This window comes from Haemaphysalis longicornis, unplaced genomic scaffold (assembly GCF_048455015.1).
Source record: "Haemaphysalis longicornis isolate Haplotype H1 unplaced genomic scaffold, Haemaphysalis longicornis Haplotype H1 scaffold_12, whole genome shotgun sequence".
In the NCBI taxonomy this organism is placed as follows: Eukaryota; Metazoa; Arthropoda; class Arachnida; order Ixodida; family Ixodidae; genus Haemaphysalis; species Haemaphysalis longicornis.
Genome location: NW_027526225.1, coordinates 103,893,138 through 103,910,564, shown reverse-complemented (window position 1 = coordinate 103,910,564; position 17,427 = coordinate 103,893,138). Strand labels below are relative to the sequence as shown.

At 49.4% G+C, this 17,427-nt stretch overlaps 1 protein-coding gene across 1 annotated transcript in view; it reads right to left on the bottom strand.

The window, feature by feature from the left end:
* LOC144163155 (protein sidekick-1-like) overlaps positions 1–17,427 on the bottom strand; it is a 147,295-nt gene that overhangs the window by 87,228 nt on the left and 42,640 nt on the right. Inside the window, exon 7 of the mRNA XM_077693975.1 lies at positions 11,817–11,933. Within this exon, the coding sequence (XP_077550101.1) occupies positions 11,817–11,933 (117 nt within the window). The remainder of the gene's footprint in view (positions 1–11,816; positions 11,934–17,427) is intronic.

Genomic DNA, 17,427 nt, shown 5'->3' with positions numbered 1-17,427 from the left:
CCACAAAAACTTTGCTCTCTGCTCTATAGCAATGCTGCCTGTTTTTATCAGAACTGGGTGCTCAGAAGAGGAACATACAGCCATGCTGTTTCAGGTTAGGTCGGATAAAAGCAGTCACGGGCTTGTGGAGTGCGACACTGGCTTTGTTGCTGCTTTTGAAGCAAGACTTGCCGAAATGAAAAGAGTTCACAATTACTCTGTGCTGCAGACTGTATGCAAAATGACAAAAGCATTGCACGGCTTGACAGCAGGGTGATTATAAATGCCTGCTGTCACATTCCAGACTGAAACTGTTTACGAACAACACCACTGTGTGTATTCCCCCGTGCCAATCAGCATTTATATTTTACATCATAGTTCTGCTGCAAGAAATCTAATTTTTCTGAAGCCTTCAATTGTTGGTGAAAGAATGTTATGGCAATGAAGTATTCAGTGCCTTATCGTTGCTTTGCTTTACCACCACTTATCACAACCGAGAAGCCACAACAATTAAACTGCAACCCTGTGAACCAACGGAATCTAGGACACAGTAGACAACTTGTTGAGATAAATCCGCAGCAATGTTAAGGATCTACAGAGTCCTAACAACGAAGATTTTCTCAGTACTTTGGTGCTTCCCCATGCGAGCCATGCACTTTTTCCTATTACTAAAATTGGGTAAAACATAAACATTGGCAGCATGAGAAAACAAAGCAAATACAGGTAGTACTTGTACTTGAAATGAAGGTCTTATCATTCTTTTATTAGATGGCGTTAGCCTGGCTTCATAGACAAATTAATATGATATAAGAAACTAAAATAAATGGACCAGAAAAAATTAGCCAACAACCCAGAGCAGATGATGGGAGCAAGGAATGTCAGGCTGAAATGTCTTTTGGTCATTTAGAAGAAACAAGAAAGGAAGGTGAAATTTGCTGCCGCTCTGCATAAGCTCTTCACGGCAGCCACAGCATTCAGGCATGGATTGAAATGATAACATGACCACGTGAGTTACAAGTTCATTTCCTCAACGTTTGCCAAACACGCAAAATTAGGAAACACAAGAAGAAAGGGTGCCAACAACATGCATACCGTTGAACCTTGTTACAACGAACACTGATATAGCGAATTATTGTCTATAGCAAACCAAATACAGACTTTGGTTGGTCACGCTTTATTTTAACGACACTTATTCTTTTATATTAAAACTGAAAGCATAGAGCCGAGCGATATCGCGTATAACGAAGAAATATTTAACCAGGAAGCTGAGAAGCTAATTGGAGAAACCACGTGTAGTCCTAAACTGCATAAAGGTCCTTTTGTTCATGAACACGGTGGCAAACTTCATCCTGCTCAGTCCGGTGGGTATCCGCCATACAAAGATCTCATCCTTCATCAAATCAGTAAGGCCGCAGTCCTGTTTGTCAAGTGAACCCTGTTCTGTTGTAATTTCACATACTCATGTTCCGATTCATTGAGCTCGAAATGCAACAAAGGGAAGGTAAGGGCTACCTTGTGGATAGTGGGTTCGAAGCCTCAAAAAATGCATTTTTGTATCAAGTATTTTTGCGCAACCCATTATGCCGAGTTGTTGTAGCCGATTCTCACATCTATTGTTATAACGAACATCGCCTTTAACGAACTAATTGGCTGTCTTCATACTGCTTCGTTATAACGAGGTTCGACTGTGCTGGCAAGCTCCCATACAGACATAACAGTGTATCGTCATCCTCATCAGCCTATTTATGCATCGACTGCAGGATAAAGGCCTTTCCCATAGACTCTTAATGGCTCCTATCCTGTGCTACTTGAATCCATTTTTGCCTTGGAATTTCTTTATCTCACCCCTCAACTGAGCTATCTGCGTTCCCCTGCAAGGTACCGTAAACGGGTATTGAAACCAATTTTCAGTGTTAACGCTATAACGCAGTTCGCTTCCTTTACTCAAAAGAAACCCTGGCTAAAATGTGAGCTATCGCACCGACGGAACAGCACACGAAGCAGCGTGCTGAAATTGGACATCAATGTGACATCCCTCTGTGGTAGGAAAAAAAGCGCCTTAGCCGTGTGCCTGTAACGACCGTCAGAAACTCGTGACGTCACTTCCCGCGCGCGACCTGGCGGGGGGCGATTGATCTCTTGCGCGTTCACGAACTGATGCACGTAGCATGGCCACTCCATGAGAGCACACGCATGTTGCCTTTCATCCAGCGGCCGTGCACGGATTCAGAGCTGCAGGCATAATCGTGTGAGCGTGATGGAGCTCTTCGGGTGAGTGGAAGTCCTGTGAACCGTATCTTCCGGTACGACCACCCAGAAGTGTTTTGTTCGCCTTCGCGTGCACTTCTTTAAAAAAATGCACGAGCCTGTTCATTCTCAACATCTACAGGCCTCCAACGCACTCCCTCACCACCATCGACCACCTCATCCACAACGCAATTCACACCTCTCGTACCGCTCCTCTCATTGCTTTAGGTGACTTCAACGCTCCGCACCCAGCATGGGGCTATCATCACGCAACCAAAAAAATGGGGCAACCTTACTCAACGCCACACAGCAGCACGTTCTCACTCTCTGCAACGACCTTACCACCCCTAAACGGCTGGGCAACAGTGTATCACGAGATACGAACCCCGACCTCACCTTTTCACATAATATTTCCTACCTGGAATGGCAGTGTCTTGAAGACACATTGGGCAGCGATCATCACATTATCTGTATCACTATACCCCGCCTCACACTCAAATCTCGCATCGGTCAAGCCACACTCACCGACTGGGAATCCTTTCGTAAAGATCCTGAACCCTTTCAAGACACTATCACCAACCTAGAAGAATGAACTTCACAATTAATCACGGCTGTCAAGAAGCATTCCAAGACAATTCCTCTGACGGTGGAGAATCCCTCAGTTCACTTCCATCTTCTCCATCTATGGGAGGCTCGCCGCGGCCTCGTTCGTAGATGGCGGAGGCAGAAATATAATAGATCCCTGAAACGTTGAATTGCTGCTCTGACCCAAGAAGCGGCTATCTACGCGGCACACCCTTCACAAACAAAACTGGGCTACCTTTTGCGACCAGCTCCAAGGAACACTCAGCAGTAAACGCACGTGGCACCTCCTCCGTAGTCTTCTTGGCTCGAAACCTGCCAAAGCTGCCACCCACAATCACGTCCGCCGTCTTCTTAACAACTACCCCCATTGGAATGACCAGCTACTAAAAGAGCTCAATACCACCCTTTTTGGTACCGACAGCAATACCTCTCCTTTCTGCCAGGCTGATTACACTGGCGCTCCAAATCCTGCCCTTGACGCTCCCTTTACGCTGCAAGAACTCGACCAAGCTATCTCTTATCTCACTAAAAATACCACTCCTGGCCACGACCGTATAACTAACAAAACTATCCGTAACTTGGGCAATACCCCTCTAACGGCTCTACTAGATTTCTTCAACAACCATTGGACAAACGGCACCCTCCCTCCGCAATGGCACCACGCACATATATCACTAATTCCTAAGCCCAACAAGCCAATCCAGCTCTCCAACCTTCGCCCCATCTGCCTCACCTCCTTTCTCGGTATACTCTTTGAACGCATGGTTCACACCCGCCTCACTACTCACCTTGAAGACAACGACCTATTCCCTCACACCATGTTCGGCTTTCGCTCACACCTCTCAACTCAAGATGTTCTCCTACAGATCAAAGAGCAAGTCATCGATCACCTCAGCAAAATTCATCCCAGTGCCATCTTAGCCCTCGACGTAAAGGGCGCTTTTGATAACGTCACCCATCAGGCCATCTTAGAAGGACTTCGAGAAACCCAGTGCGGTGCGTGTACATACAACTACGTGCGGGCTTTTCTAACCGACCGAACTGCCACCCTTGGCATTGGACCACTTCGATCTGACACATTTCGCACTCCTCCCAAGGGAACCCCACAAGGATCAGTTATATCACCCCTCCTCTTCAACATCGCTCTCCTCAAGCTCCCACCTCTCCTTCAAACCATTCCTGGCCTCCACCATGCCCTATACGCTGATGATTTAACTCTTTGGACGACCACCGGATCTCCTGGCACACAACAAGATACCCTACAACAAGCCATCGACACCATTCTCGCTTATCTCCACCCTCGAGGCCTCACGTGTGCCCCCAGCAAATCAGCCCTCCTCATCCTCCGCTCCCGAACTCGTGGGCGATGTTCAGTTCCCACACCCGATCCTGCTCCAATAATCGGTTCCACACCGATTCCTAAAGTACACACCCTTCGTATACTCGGAGTCCAATTCCATCAAGATGGCTCTCCCGCTGCAGTTCTTCCCCACCTTCAAGCCACTGTCACCCAACTTACCCATCGCATCAAGCGCATCACAAACCAACGTCAGGGCCTCAAAGAAGACGATACAATACGACTAATTCAAGCACTTTTAATTAGTCGCATCACTTATTCTACCCCATACATCGCCCTCAAACCCAGAGAACGGGAGAAAGTCGATATACTAATTTGAAAAGCTTTCAAAATTGAACTTGGCCTCCCCGCTCAAACCTCTACCTATCGTTTCTTCCAACTCGGAATCCACAACACCCTCGAAGAACTCCTGGAAGCTCAACGCAACAGCCAACTCACCAGACTCCTCCTTACCAGCACCGGCCGACACGTCCTCCAGGTTCTCGGATACCCGACCCCACCTGCTTCACAAGCCCTTCAGCGCATTCCATCTTCAATCCGGTCCCACATTACTGTATCCAAAATTCCTAACAATATGCACCCAGAATTCAACCAAGGTAGAAGGCTCTCCCGGGTTAAGCATCTGCGTTCACAATTCCACTTTCACCCCGATACTCGCTAGACCGACGCCGCCCTCTACCCCACACGCCAGGCTCATGCTCTGGCGGTTGTAAACTCAGAAGGCACACTTCTAACCTCCCTCACAACTCTCTCGACATCAACCACCACTGCCGAAGAAATTGCCATAGCCATCGCCGCTACAACTGGCTCCGAATACCTTACAATAATAACAGATTCCCAGCAAGCCTGCCGTAACATTCAACGTGGACGCATCTCACTTCCTGCATTACGCATACTCGCATCAATCAATCCCCTCCCCGACCTGTACATCGTCTGGACCCCTGGCCACTCGTCCCTCGAGGGAAATGAGGCGGCTAACGCCGCTGCCCGCGCCCTTCCACACCGGGCATTTCCCTCAGGAACAGAACCTACGGTCCAGCCTCCTCCAACTCCCGCTGTTCCATCACGCTACCACGACATCCTGCACCATTATCGCAACCTTCGCCTCACTTTGCCTCAACCTCACCCTCAACTAACCAAGGAGGAGGCAGTCATCTGGCGTCGATTACAAACAAACACATATTACAACGCACCCATCCTCCACGCTATCTCCCCTACCCAATACACCCTCACCTGCCAGTTCTGCCCCTCTCTTAATACTACCTACCACATGGTGTGGGCCTGTCAAAAAAAATCCCCCGCATTTCCCCGAAGGGGAGTATGAGGAAGTGCGAAGCACGGGGTGATGCTATGAGGGGGAGTTTGTTGAAGTTTGGTGGCATTTTGCCCGTTAGTTACATTAACACCCCCTCGTGATCACGTTCGGCTTAACACGCCTCGTTTGTCCCTCTGCGGAAATCTTGGTGAATTAACGTGTATGTTCGAGAGGAGGAGCGCACCGCACCGCAGCGCACAGCAGCTGCGAAGCGCCGACCGGAGTGAAGGGAGAGGAGGCGCAGTCACGTGAGAGAATGCAGAACTAGCGGGTTTGTAGTATCACGTGTACACCACGCAGTTATCAAGCCGCTATAACGCCGCTGAGTCGCCAACGCACGCCGCTGACGACGTAGTTTGAATGCGTTAAAGATATAAGGCGCGTTACTATCACTGATAACAACGTCGCGTCCGTGGCTTCCTCCAGGCGGCAGTGCAAAATGTAGGCGCTTTGCACCTCGCCCCTTGGCTCGCAACAACAGCGTAGCTCCTAAGTGGTGCCCGTGCAACAGGTTTTTACAGAGAAGTGGCGGGGGCGGTGGCCTTCTTACAGGAGCGATTCTCGTGGGAATACCTCTGCTCAGTGAAACCAAGGAAGCTGTATTGGGACCTCGTAGAGCAGACCCTCCCACCGCCCATGTACCGCCTGCCACCCCTTGGTCGGCCGAAAAGTGACGTCCTGCGGCGAGTACGGAAGCTCCCTATCCCGACCGGCTCGAAGGACTTTTTCTTCCGCTTTCACACGTGTATACTGCCTACCAAGGCAAGACAGGAGGAACGCGGGTTTTTTTTTGCTGGGAGGGGCCAACTGTCTGCTGTGCGGAGGGAGGGAAACGGCCGAGCACGTATTCATGGACTGTAACACGGCGTTCTACTTCTGGGATGAGCTGCAGTGCTCCTTCAACACGCGCTGGAAAATCACTTGGACAAATCTGAAGTTCCTAGACGCGGCCTCAGAACGCCCGCTCCTTCGCGACTGCGTCCACGTAATAGGGCTCCACTCGCTATGGAGGGCGAGAGTCGACGCCGTCGAATGTACTGAACGCCCCCGACCGGCGTGGCGACACTTCGTCCAAAAGGCACAATGGGCAATTGCCGCCCTCGACGGGGATGAGGCAGACTCCGAGCTACGCGACGCACTGGATCGGGGAACGCGAGCACTCATGGATTTCAAGTCACAACAGCAGAGGAGATGGGACGCAATTTGAGGGCTAGCCCCGGGTAACGCTGGTGCCCAGTTATACCAAGAAATGGCTTTACCCAAGAGCTCTATTTTCTCCCTTCCCTCTATCCCGTTCACTTCAAACTTTGTGCAATGACACAGTAGCCCTGTTGGCAATCTCTCTTGCTTAAGTTTCACAAACGCTCTGTGACTTCGCGGGTAATACTCCCCGATTGGCTTACAGTTACTTGGCAAAGCATTCTGACCCTCTCCTCGCATGATAGCCGATCGCCTCATTTTTATGTTTAAGTGAAGCCATGTTCTGATGTGCTCGGAAACCACTGTAATCACTGCATACTGCTCTGTATATATTTGTAAATAAAGTTATTGTTACAAAAAAAAAAAGTCGCGTCCGTGGCTTTGTCGGTAGAGCGTCGCGCTGCGGCCGCAAAGTCCGCAGATCGAAACCTGGCGCCGGATGCTGTTTTTTTTTATATAGTGTAGTGGCCTGGCTGGCGCGCCGAGAGAGGGTGTTGCGAGCTGGAGAGTAGTAAAGGGGCTTTAGGAGAGTAGGCGAGGGGGGAGAGGAGGCGCTATGCGAGCGCGACGATTCAGGCTCGCTTAAGAAGTGCATTCGCACTTATTCCTGGCCAATCTCCCACGTGGGTATGTGCCATGTCAGCGGCCAGGCAGCGCGCGCCCATCTCCCCCCTTTGCTAAGGAAGACGAAAAGCGCGCGCACCCGCAGCTGTTGCTATGCGGACGGCGGAAGGTTCGGAGTCGCTTATAAAGTGCATTCGCACTTAAAACACCCCATCGCTTACCCCCATTCCCAGACCTTCCCCAGAGCAGTGGGAGGGCCTGCTGACCAGCTCCCGTCACGCTGACCAGATCTTTCTGGTAACCCGTGCCAGGGCTGCAGCCAATGCCCAAGGGTACCGGACTGAGGTGAACCCACCCCACCGAGTGACGGCTCAACCACCACCGTCTGCTCTAATAAATGTTTTAAGTACGAATCTTTATAAGCGACCCCGAACCTTCCGCCGTCCGCAGTGCGCCTCCTCCTCTCCCCTAGCAACGGCGCGAGGAGCGGAGGGGAGCGTCTGTAGCAACGGCGCAGCGACGTCACACCCCACGTGACTGCGCGCGCTCCGCCCTCCCGCGCCGTGGCTGCGCGCGCCCCGCACCGGCTCCGCACCGCTCCTCGCGCCGTGACGTCACACTCCACGTGACCGCGCGCTGGCGCCTTTGCCGTCTGCTCCCCCCTCCCCCTCGCGCCGTGTAATCACGTGCTCTGCAGCTGGCGCGCCTCTCCCCCCGCTAGGTTTGCACTCATCCTCGGCGCGTGCCTCTCCCCCTCGCGTGACATCTCCCCCTCGCCGGTACTGCGCCTTCGCGCGCATCTCTCCCGCCGTCCGCGCTCCCCCTCTCCCCTAGCAACGGCGCGGAGGAGGAGAGAGAGCGTGCGTAGCAACGGTCTCGGCGTAGCAACGGTCTCCTGCTCGGCTTAGCTGCGGGCGGCGCGCCGCTGTGCCGGTTCGCTTCGCGTTCCGCCCGCGTGAGGGCGCTCGCTCGTCGGCTCCGCATTCCGACGCTCGAGGGCGCTTTCCCAAGCATTTCCCAAGTGAGAGGTACGTAACGTGCGAATGCCAAAGACTTTACCATAGCGCCCCTCCGGATCAAATCGGGTAACTTCGGGTAACTTCGGGCAAACTCGGGCATTCGTACTTTGCCATCTTCCCTCTTACTTGGGAAATGCTTGACTTTTTTCTTCTCTCTCTCTCTCTCTCTCTCTCTACTTAGGGGACATATGTTAGGTGTGGCACTCGTGACGACGACGACAACGTGGCTGGAACATGCCCACAGAGTGCTCGTGGCTCAAATGCGGGCTGCAGGATTGTCCTCAGTGTGGTTGCGCTGAGGAAAAAGAAGCAGCAAGCCCCATGAGGGGAGGACGTGGGCCAATGGGAAAAGACCACAAGCAAGGAGCAGGGAGGCCATGCGCGAACGGTGGGAAAATTTCCGGAGGAGTGGAAGGAGCAGGGTCGCGGAGCGCGACGTCCAGGTGGAAGATTCAAAGCTCGTCGGGTCTTTGGCACCCGAGCTGAAGAAGCGTCTAGCGGGGACCTTTGCATCCTGGGGCCGAGGCGAGCCTCCTGTTTCGGGAAAGCGCGCAACTCTGGCGTGCTCCGCCCTTGGATGACCAGCTGCCTGCTGCCCGTCGTGTACCTGCAGTTGTCGTTTGCCTGCCGCCCTCTGCCTTCTGTGACCTTGCGGCCGGTCGTGAGCTGGTGCCGACCAGACCGTTGTCTATAAGGTCAACGGTGCGTCTTCATCATCGATGTTCCGGCATGCGCGACGGCGTCATCGTAGCCCCGTCGTACCTTGCCTCACATCGTCGCTAGAACGCAGGACGCCCTGCGGACAGTGCCTCATCGCCCTGAACATTTGGTGGGGACTTTCCTTTATATTTGCTTTAGAACTGGTATTTCTTTGTTTTATGTACATATGACGGAACATTGAGTTGTAATTAACTCTCGGGTGTAATGTATTCTGTAGTCTTCTGTATTTTGATGTGCGGTGTGTTATCTCAAGAATATAGGTTTGTTTGTTCCATCTCCAAGCGCCCTCGTCTAGTTATCGGCACTGTGGCAGGTTCCAGTTTCCTATGAATAACCAAGAATCGGCGGGGCTTTCCCTCATGTGTACAAACCGCTGCCCAGAAAGGCACTCTTACCAAAAATAAAGTTCCACACGCGGGAAAGGAGCCGATAATGTAGTCCAGAATCACAATGCAAGTCTCCACCAGGACTTCCATTGAAAGCGATTATGAAATTTCCGCTCTAATGGCAGGCGTAAACACCTTCAGGCAGCTCAACCGCTCAGCTCTGGCGGCGGGGCAGTCGAAGCAATGCCTCCCCCGGCCCTGGCAGTGTTTTGATGCACATCTGCACAAAACGATGAGGTCATACCATGGGCCTGTACATGTCCTCCGGGCTGGAAGTGCGTATACATGCGTTTACTCAGTTCGGGAAAAACTGTCACAAGGGTTTGTTCTTCGTTCGCGATTTTGGTCTTTGAAGGTTTTACGATCGATTGGACGCACTTTAAGTAGAGGTTGGATGCACTGTTAGCTTTTGTGTTGGTTTCAACTTTCTTTAAAAAGGAATGGTAATTTTTTCCCTTACACCAATGATCATGGACTTTTACACAGAAACAAGTTCGCCTGTCTATTCTTGGCCAAACTACCGCAACAGTATGTGACGTGTGGGTATAGCAGCAAACACTGAAAGAAAAGGAATCTGCCCGGGGTAGTCTTTCTGCACATAGTGTGTTGCACACATCACAGTCGCTCATGACAGGTACCGCGATGACACTTTTCAAGAGAAGCAATGGCGTGTCGTTCGACCGTACTGGATACTCATCCCTCACCATCCATCATAATGAACAGGTGCCACTCCCGTTCCTCATTGGCACGAGGTCCCAACGGTGGTGATGACAATGTATCATGACACACAACATGCAGGGAAATTTCTGCATGGAGCCAAGCAAATATTGTGTGCTATGGTAGAAGACATTTTGGCATTTATATGGGCTTTTTGTTTTAATCAGAAACATACACCTTTTGCTTGCAGAGGACGCATTATTTGAACTTATTAGGACTGTGGACATATTTTCACTCGTCATTTCACCGTAACGCACACCTATTTGCTGACTACTAAGCCTATATGGTTGCATTAGGACATGTCCTTCCACAGGGTGCATCAACGTAAGTTAATAATGTAAACTGTGCATAACTTTAGATTGAGACCTTACTGCATAACAATTAAACAGCACGATAGCATGCCCACTTTCTTCGTTCACATCGGGCCTGTTCGATTTACAGGCGTTGGCTGCCAGAAGCTTGCTCTCGGGCGGAAAGTTGCATTATAATTACGTAGCTGAAGCGTCTCGGTGCAAAACAGAAACTGAAAAATCTAGGAGGATGCCAGCCGCAGTGGGCACTCAAGGCAGCAAACTTTTTTTACTTTCATCTGCTGCAGTCAACTTCACAAAATATACGGTTTCTTCAGCCATTTTCTCGTCGGCGCACGCGATAAGGGTTGGCTTCTTCCCGTAGCTGAACCGAGGATGACGCAGTGACACCAACGCATTTCGGCAGCCTTTTGCCACCTCTGGACACCCATCCCTTTCCGACTTGCGAAATCATCATGGTCCTCGAGAAGACGTCATTATTTTTTCTCTGGAACATTCCACACGTTTCGCTTTGTTTGAATCTTTTTCCGGGATGTCTCTTGGGTAATGATGCGAGTCACTTGAAAAGATGTGCGCCTCAAACCAATTTAAAGTTCCTATTATGCACTTTCTGACGGCGTTTTTTGAGGAGCAGCTGGCATCGTTTCAATGCGCACAAACGAAAACATTTATCTTCACGTACGGACAGCCTATGTTCATGCAAAAACACTTACCTCAGTAAACAAAAACGTATGTTTCCGACTAACTTTGGAACGTTGCTCTGATCTATGAGGTGAAAAATACTTGCCATGATTAATGCAAACTCAACCGAAAATGAACGTCAGCCGAAGTGGGAAGCTGTAGTCTTCTCTCGACCTTTCGGAACCCCCCCCCCCCCCCCCCAAAAAAAAAAAAAAAAAAACAGAAGGCCGCGTGTTGCACCGAAAACATGCTGTATGAAAAGCCGTTTTAATAAAGCGAAATGTGCTCGCAAGGTCAAGCTGCGCATCAGTTGAAGCAACTTTAAACTTGAAAAGCCGGAAGTATCAAAGAACTCTCCCATGTGCTGACACTGGCTGCACGACCCAAGTCAGTGTCCTTTTGTTGTCTGCTAGCTTCCAGACTGGAGCCAGCTTGCCGCCAGACCACAAACCTCCTGGCGGTTCTGGCAGCCCGCCGTTAGCCAGAGATTGCTTGACCAGAGAAAATCGAAGACGATCTGGCGCCACCAGAAGGGACGTATACAGCTGCCCTAGAAAAACAAATGACCAGCTCTTATGGCAGCCCGCAGGCAGCGCTGGGCAGCCAGAAGTGGAAAATCGAACAGGCCCATTGTTGATTAGAAAAGTTGCTTTTGCATTTTTTCCTTCAAAATAATACTTCTGCGAGTTAGTGTCACAGTAACCACAATGAGAGTCTTCAGCAGCACCAACTCACTCATTCTGGGCATGGCCACGGATGTTGCAGAGGACAGGACACTTCCCTGCACAGCGCACACAAATGCTCCGGAGGAAGCTCCGTTATCACCCACAGGCCAGACTAGCTTGAAGACACCTGCAGGCAAATGGCATAAAAGCCGCATAGTAGTCAAAGATGTTCCTGTCTTCTCAATAAAGAAAAACTATGTATGACCTAAACTATACCTATGTTGTTCAAAAGTCAGTGTGCTTACCTGCTGGGCGCGTTTTAAAGACGCCTTATTTTGAACAAATAAATAATAAAATCATTTCGCCGAGTGGCTGCTCCCAGTGCTACACTATTTTGAAAAATTTCAACTGAACTTACTTTGCTATCAGTCTCATTCTGACTACTATTACAGTGGTTGCCGCACATCAAACAACCTGCTACGTACCTGCATTCTATGATCAGCTCATCCAATGAAACATAGTGCCCGCTTTACTCACGTAAACAACCCATTTTTCGATCTAAAAGAATTGCAATGAATTTGAGGGGTGGACTCATTGTGCAACATAAATGTTTGACGACGTTTATACGCAGATTTGTCGCCCCTGAACGTTTTCAAACAACAGCCAAGGCTACGTTTTTGCGTGCGGGACTGTTGTGGACTACTGCGGCCATTACAAACTAGGAGGCGCTTGCATGCCCGTCCGCTTTCGAAAAACACGGGGAGGGGAGGCAAAGCCGGACAGAGGCAAGTGTTTCGACCGCGCCCGCTGCGCAGCCGATCGTAAAGCAGGGACGCATGTACGAACCGTTGAATTCGGGGGGACAGCGGGTCGGGGCTTCAGCTGAGACCAAAGGTAGGGTTCTCGGAACCGCCGTGCCTTGGCAGTGTGCGCGACTCGAGTCCTCAAGAGAAGAAAGAGGGAAACTGGGGAGTCGACGTTCGGCAGCGACAGAGTGTCACTGTCCACGGAACGCTCGTCCGGACGACGCATAGCCTAGGGCCTTGTTCGTTAGTATGTAGCCACGAATAAACATCCACTTCATCGTCACCGGTCCGCAGTCCGACCTCTTTCGCAGCAACGCTCATGCCTATTCTACGCGCAACACTCAACAGGACACATAGCTTGACATGCAAACTTTGTATGAAACAGCAGTAGTTAGAAGACACTAAGGTGTAAAAGCAAGTTGGCCTGTATTGGCAGATTGCAGTGTTATGAATGTAAATATACAACTCGCAGCAGTAGGAGCTGCGTATTAATACAGAAAACCTCAAAAGCGTGGAATAAGGTATCACCGCCCGATACACTGCAATTTCTGACATCACAAATCGCAAATGGTGAAACGAGATAGGTAAAGCTCACCAAAGCTTTAGGTAAAGATAGGTAAAGCTCACCCAACTTTAGGAAGGGACATGTAAATGTGAAATAAATGTATCAGGGAACTTTAGCTGGTAATGCATTTTTTTAAACACATAGACTTCAGCAAGGAAACAGAATAAAAATGAAGCATTAGCCCAGGTTTGGTTTCCGTTTTGATTTTGTTTAAATACTTCCCCTTGCGTGCATTGCAATACATTGCAAGCGCAGTCAAGCGCTTGCTATGCAATGAATTAAGGTGAACGCGTGAGCCTTATCGTACCTACCGAGCACTACCACATATGGAACAGCCAGTGGCAAAAGCAGATACTTTTAGGCCAATTGAGTGGAAACCAGACAGCCATCAAATTATGTGGTTTGCATTTTTAACTTTTGCTTTCTGGTGGGGGCACATCCTGGGTAATCTCGGGAAGGCTTTGCCGACGTCATCAGGCCCCAGTCATAAAGCACATAGCTTGGTGGCCGGCTTTGCCCGTATTCTGCCACACCGAGACGGCATTAAAAGACCCTTTGCGATTGGCTGTGACGAAAGTAAAAGCCATCGAGAACAGGCTTTTAGGAATACGGCATCGAATTAGTAAAATAGGGTCGGCTCGTTCTGGGCACTTTTTAACGTGCAATGAAATGGCACAAAAAAGCGACAGGTGAACGGCCTAGAGAAACGCCAGCTTTGTTTATTTTTCAGCCGTTTTTTTTGCCGTATTTTTTGGCTGTCGAACAAAACCCGAGAGCTACGAAAGGCACGATCTTTCAGAAAACAAAAAAGTTATTCAGCCTTCATCCCTCCCCACTGCGTGGAACATGAAGGAAATCTGCCTTTACTCTGCACAAAACATCGTTCGAGCACATTTTTATAATCTATTCTTTGTTTCAGTTCAAATGTAGGAGCAATATTCCGGGAGAGGGAGGAGGGAGGTAAAGACAATAAAGGCATGGTCGCAAGTATGCTTCACATTGATTCCTATATATTGGCAGTGACAGCTATATGATGTCAGGGGTTAGTCCTAAGAAATGAGGTTACTTAAACAGATGCTAATAGTAGGACAGTGCCACCTGTTGTCCACACCCCTTTAATCTATGTACTGAAGTGCAGCCTATGTGATCACTTCTAAAGTGTCAAAATAGGGGCTTTTGTCAATTATGTGGCTACACGTGAATTCTATGGATTAAAACATATTAAAGCACTGCACCGTTGGTAGCCCTGGAGTATCAAAACGCAAACATATAGGGGCAAATTTTTAGTTTGTAGTTTTTCCAAGAAAATCTCTTTAAGTGATATTTTTTATTAAATTCCATACTCAATTTTTTGCTAGAAAAATAAAGTATTTGAATATAATTTTATTGGAGCTAAGATTTTATTAATGTCTGTTCTCGAATTTAAAATAAGCATCAGCTTTCAAGTACAAGTGCAGCAATGACTGTTTGAATGACGCTTACTGGAGTTTACAGTGGTGGCATTAAATGCACCTTCCCTTTGTTTAGATAACTGAGTGAGTTTTTTTTCCCTGTGCTACTTTTTTCTCTAATCAAAAATAATCCCAGCTTCTTGCCTTTTTTTCTTCCCTCATGGACGTCTCAGTGCTTTCTTTGTTCATGGCACTTACCTGTCCTCTTTCCAGAGTAGTTTTACCATTTGTCGGCTGTGTCTTGTTTCCTGATTATCCCCCCGCAGTGCTAGTTCTTGTTGCCTGCACTTTTTGTGTGCGGTGTTGTTCCCCTGCATTTTTGCAAGGGCTCTATCTCTCAATTTTTTAGTGTAGTTTTTCTGCTTTTCCCCAACAGGTTCTTTCTTTCATAAATAGCTTGCCTACTTCTTTAATTGGCATGCTCAAGGAGGCCCCATTAATGGCTCCAACACATCTTTCTCAGTGAAATGCCAAAACAAACTCACGAGGTCCACACCTTTAGTCAGCTAGAGCCTTCAAGTCGTGTCGCTGTTGGGAATGTATGCTCACCCGCGTCCTGGAGGCTCCAGGTTCGAATTGTACCCAAAATCAAATTTACCCGATTTTCTTTCCAACCTAATCACTTGCAAGATTGGTTGATTCAGAAGATGCAAGAATATACAAGAATATGCAAGATTTGTTGATTAAGAAGATTGCCTCGTTAAAATAACACTAGGCCACTTTTAATGCAAACTGCATTCAGATAGGCTACAAAATTAGATAAGCGTGAATGACGAGAAGTGCAGAGGACTCCGACACTCTGCAGCAACTATGGATGTAGTCCACTCGTCACTATATTCTCCGAACGACTGCAGCGGGCAATGCGTGCAAATAAGGCAAGTTGCCGAGGAGCAGAGTGGTTGCTAGCCGATCGCAAGAGTTGTCATTGAAGGAGGTTTCGGTAAGCTTAACACCGAGGCGGCCGTGTCCGCAGCCCTCCCCGAGCATTTTCCTTATCTCTTCTCTAATAGCTTGGAGCAGCTGCTCAAAGAACAAGGAAAATTGTTTTTTACTAGCTTGGCGTGCATGGCACTCACGGGATAGCAAGCGCGGAAGCTCTTGCAGGAACTTGACAGTATCCCAGCGAGCGAGACGAAAATGGCGGGCGAGCAACGTAGCCCGAGCTGCGAGCTGACCGAAAACTCTCGCGGTAGCTTTACTCGAACCACCAGGGGCCGAAGCGGGTTGCGTCAGCCTCTTCAGCGGAGAAACAGAATCGGCGCCGCCGTGCGAGACGAACGATATGTTGTCCCCGGTCTCCGACAGCTCGCATGAGTTAATCAAGGTGGATCAAGCGATGTTCATTCGAGAACAGCAATTTTATAGTTCGATAAAAGCCTTGCTAGAGAGCGTGACACTGGGCGCAAAGAAGAACGTTTCCTTTCATGAGAAATCCGGTTTGTGGTACCGCAGCACACGGATGCCATAGGTCAGAAGTACGAACAGGTTTTGATCCCGGAAAAGTATCGCCGTCAGCTACTGGAAGTCGCGCACGAAAACGCGTTGGCAGGGCACCTCGGTCTGAAGAAGACGAAAGCTCGACTTGCGCTGGAGTACTACTGTCCTAAAAGCTGGATAGACCTTGAAGGCTTTGTGCGCTCTTGACAGACATTGTAGGGCTACTGCCAGAGTCCGACAACAGCTCTCGATACATACTACGTGCCTTGTGTGTCGCGACTAAATTTCCGGAAGCCGTGCTGCTCAGAGAGCTCAATTCTCAGGTCGTTGATGCGCTCCTTTCAATATTCGCTCGTGTCGGATTTCCTGCTGAAGTTCAGTGCGACAACGGTAGCGGCTTCCCTAGCTGCCCAACCTCGACGTTTTTTAAAGGTGCAGAATCAAGGTGGTGGGCAGCTCTATCTGTCACCCACAATACAACCCAGTGGAACGAATTCTCTCAGTGTTAAAGCGACTATTGAGAGCTCTCTGCTTTGAGCGAAAATGCGACTGGAAAGCATGCATACCAGCCGCTATGTTTGCTTTGAGGTCTGCTCCACACGAAAGTACAGGCTTCAGCCCTGTGATGATTATGTACGGCCGGAGTTTCTTGAACCCCGCTGGAAGTGCTGTGCGAGTCTTGGGAAGGTTGCAGTGAAGATCCAAACGAGGTGGACAACGTTCTTCACCTACTTCAGAAGGTCGGGAAAACTAAAGACCTCTATGAGATCCACATGAAGGCTGCATAAGCATTGTCGGAGGTGTACTACGACAAGTCGGCAAGGAAGCGTACGTTCGAAGTTGGTAGCCAAGTGATGCTGCTGCACCCTTCGAAGAAAAATGGTCTAGAAGTTTATTGGGAGGGGACGCGAAAGTAGTGTCGAGACTTTCGGACACCAACTACGAAGTAAAACTAGGTAAATGGCAGAACAAAATCTACCACAGCAATTTCATGAAACCCTACATTCAGCGTCACGCTGTGGTGAACCTAGATGTGAATGCCGAGGGCAAGGAAGGAGCAGATATTTTGACGTCTGCGAACCTGCAGAAAGGCACTTCGGACCTCTTGCGGGAGCAAGTGGAGTTAGAGCCCCTTCTAGGTGAAGCGAAAAGGGAGGACTTGGAGAGGATATTTTCGAGTTTCAAGTTGTCTTTTCTGATCAGTCCGGAAGCAGCGATGAGGCCGGCACTCATCGGAGGCACCGAGTTGAGACGTCCTGTCGCCTTTGTGCGAGGCATGTAACACTCTTGTTACCCTTGTACATATTGTATATAAATGCTGCTTCAACTCTGTCAGCTCGGCAGCTTGGTCGCTCTGCTCTGCGCCACGTTGATAGCGGACTGAGCAAGGCAACTTGACAACACTGCCGAGTCAACCAATTC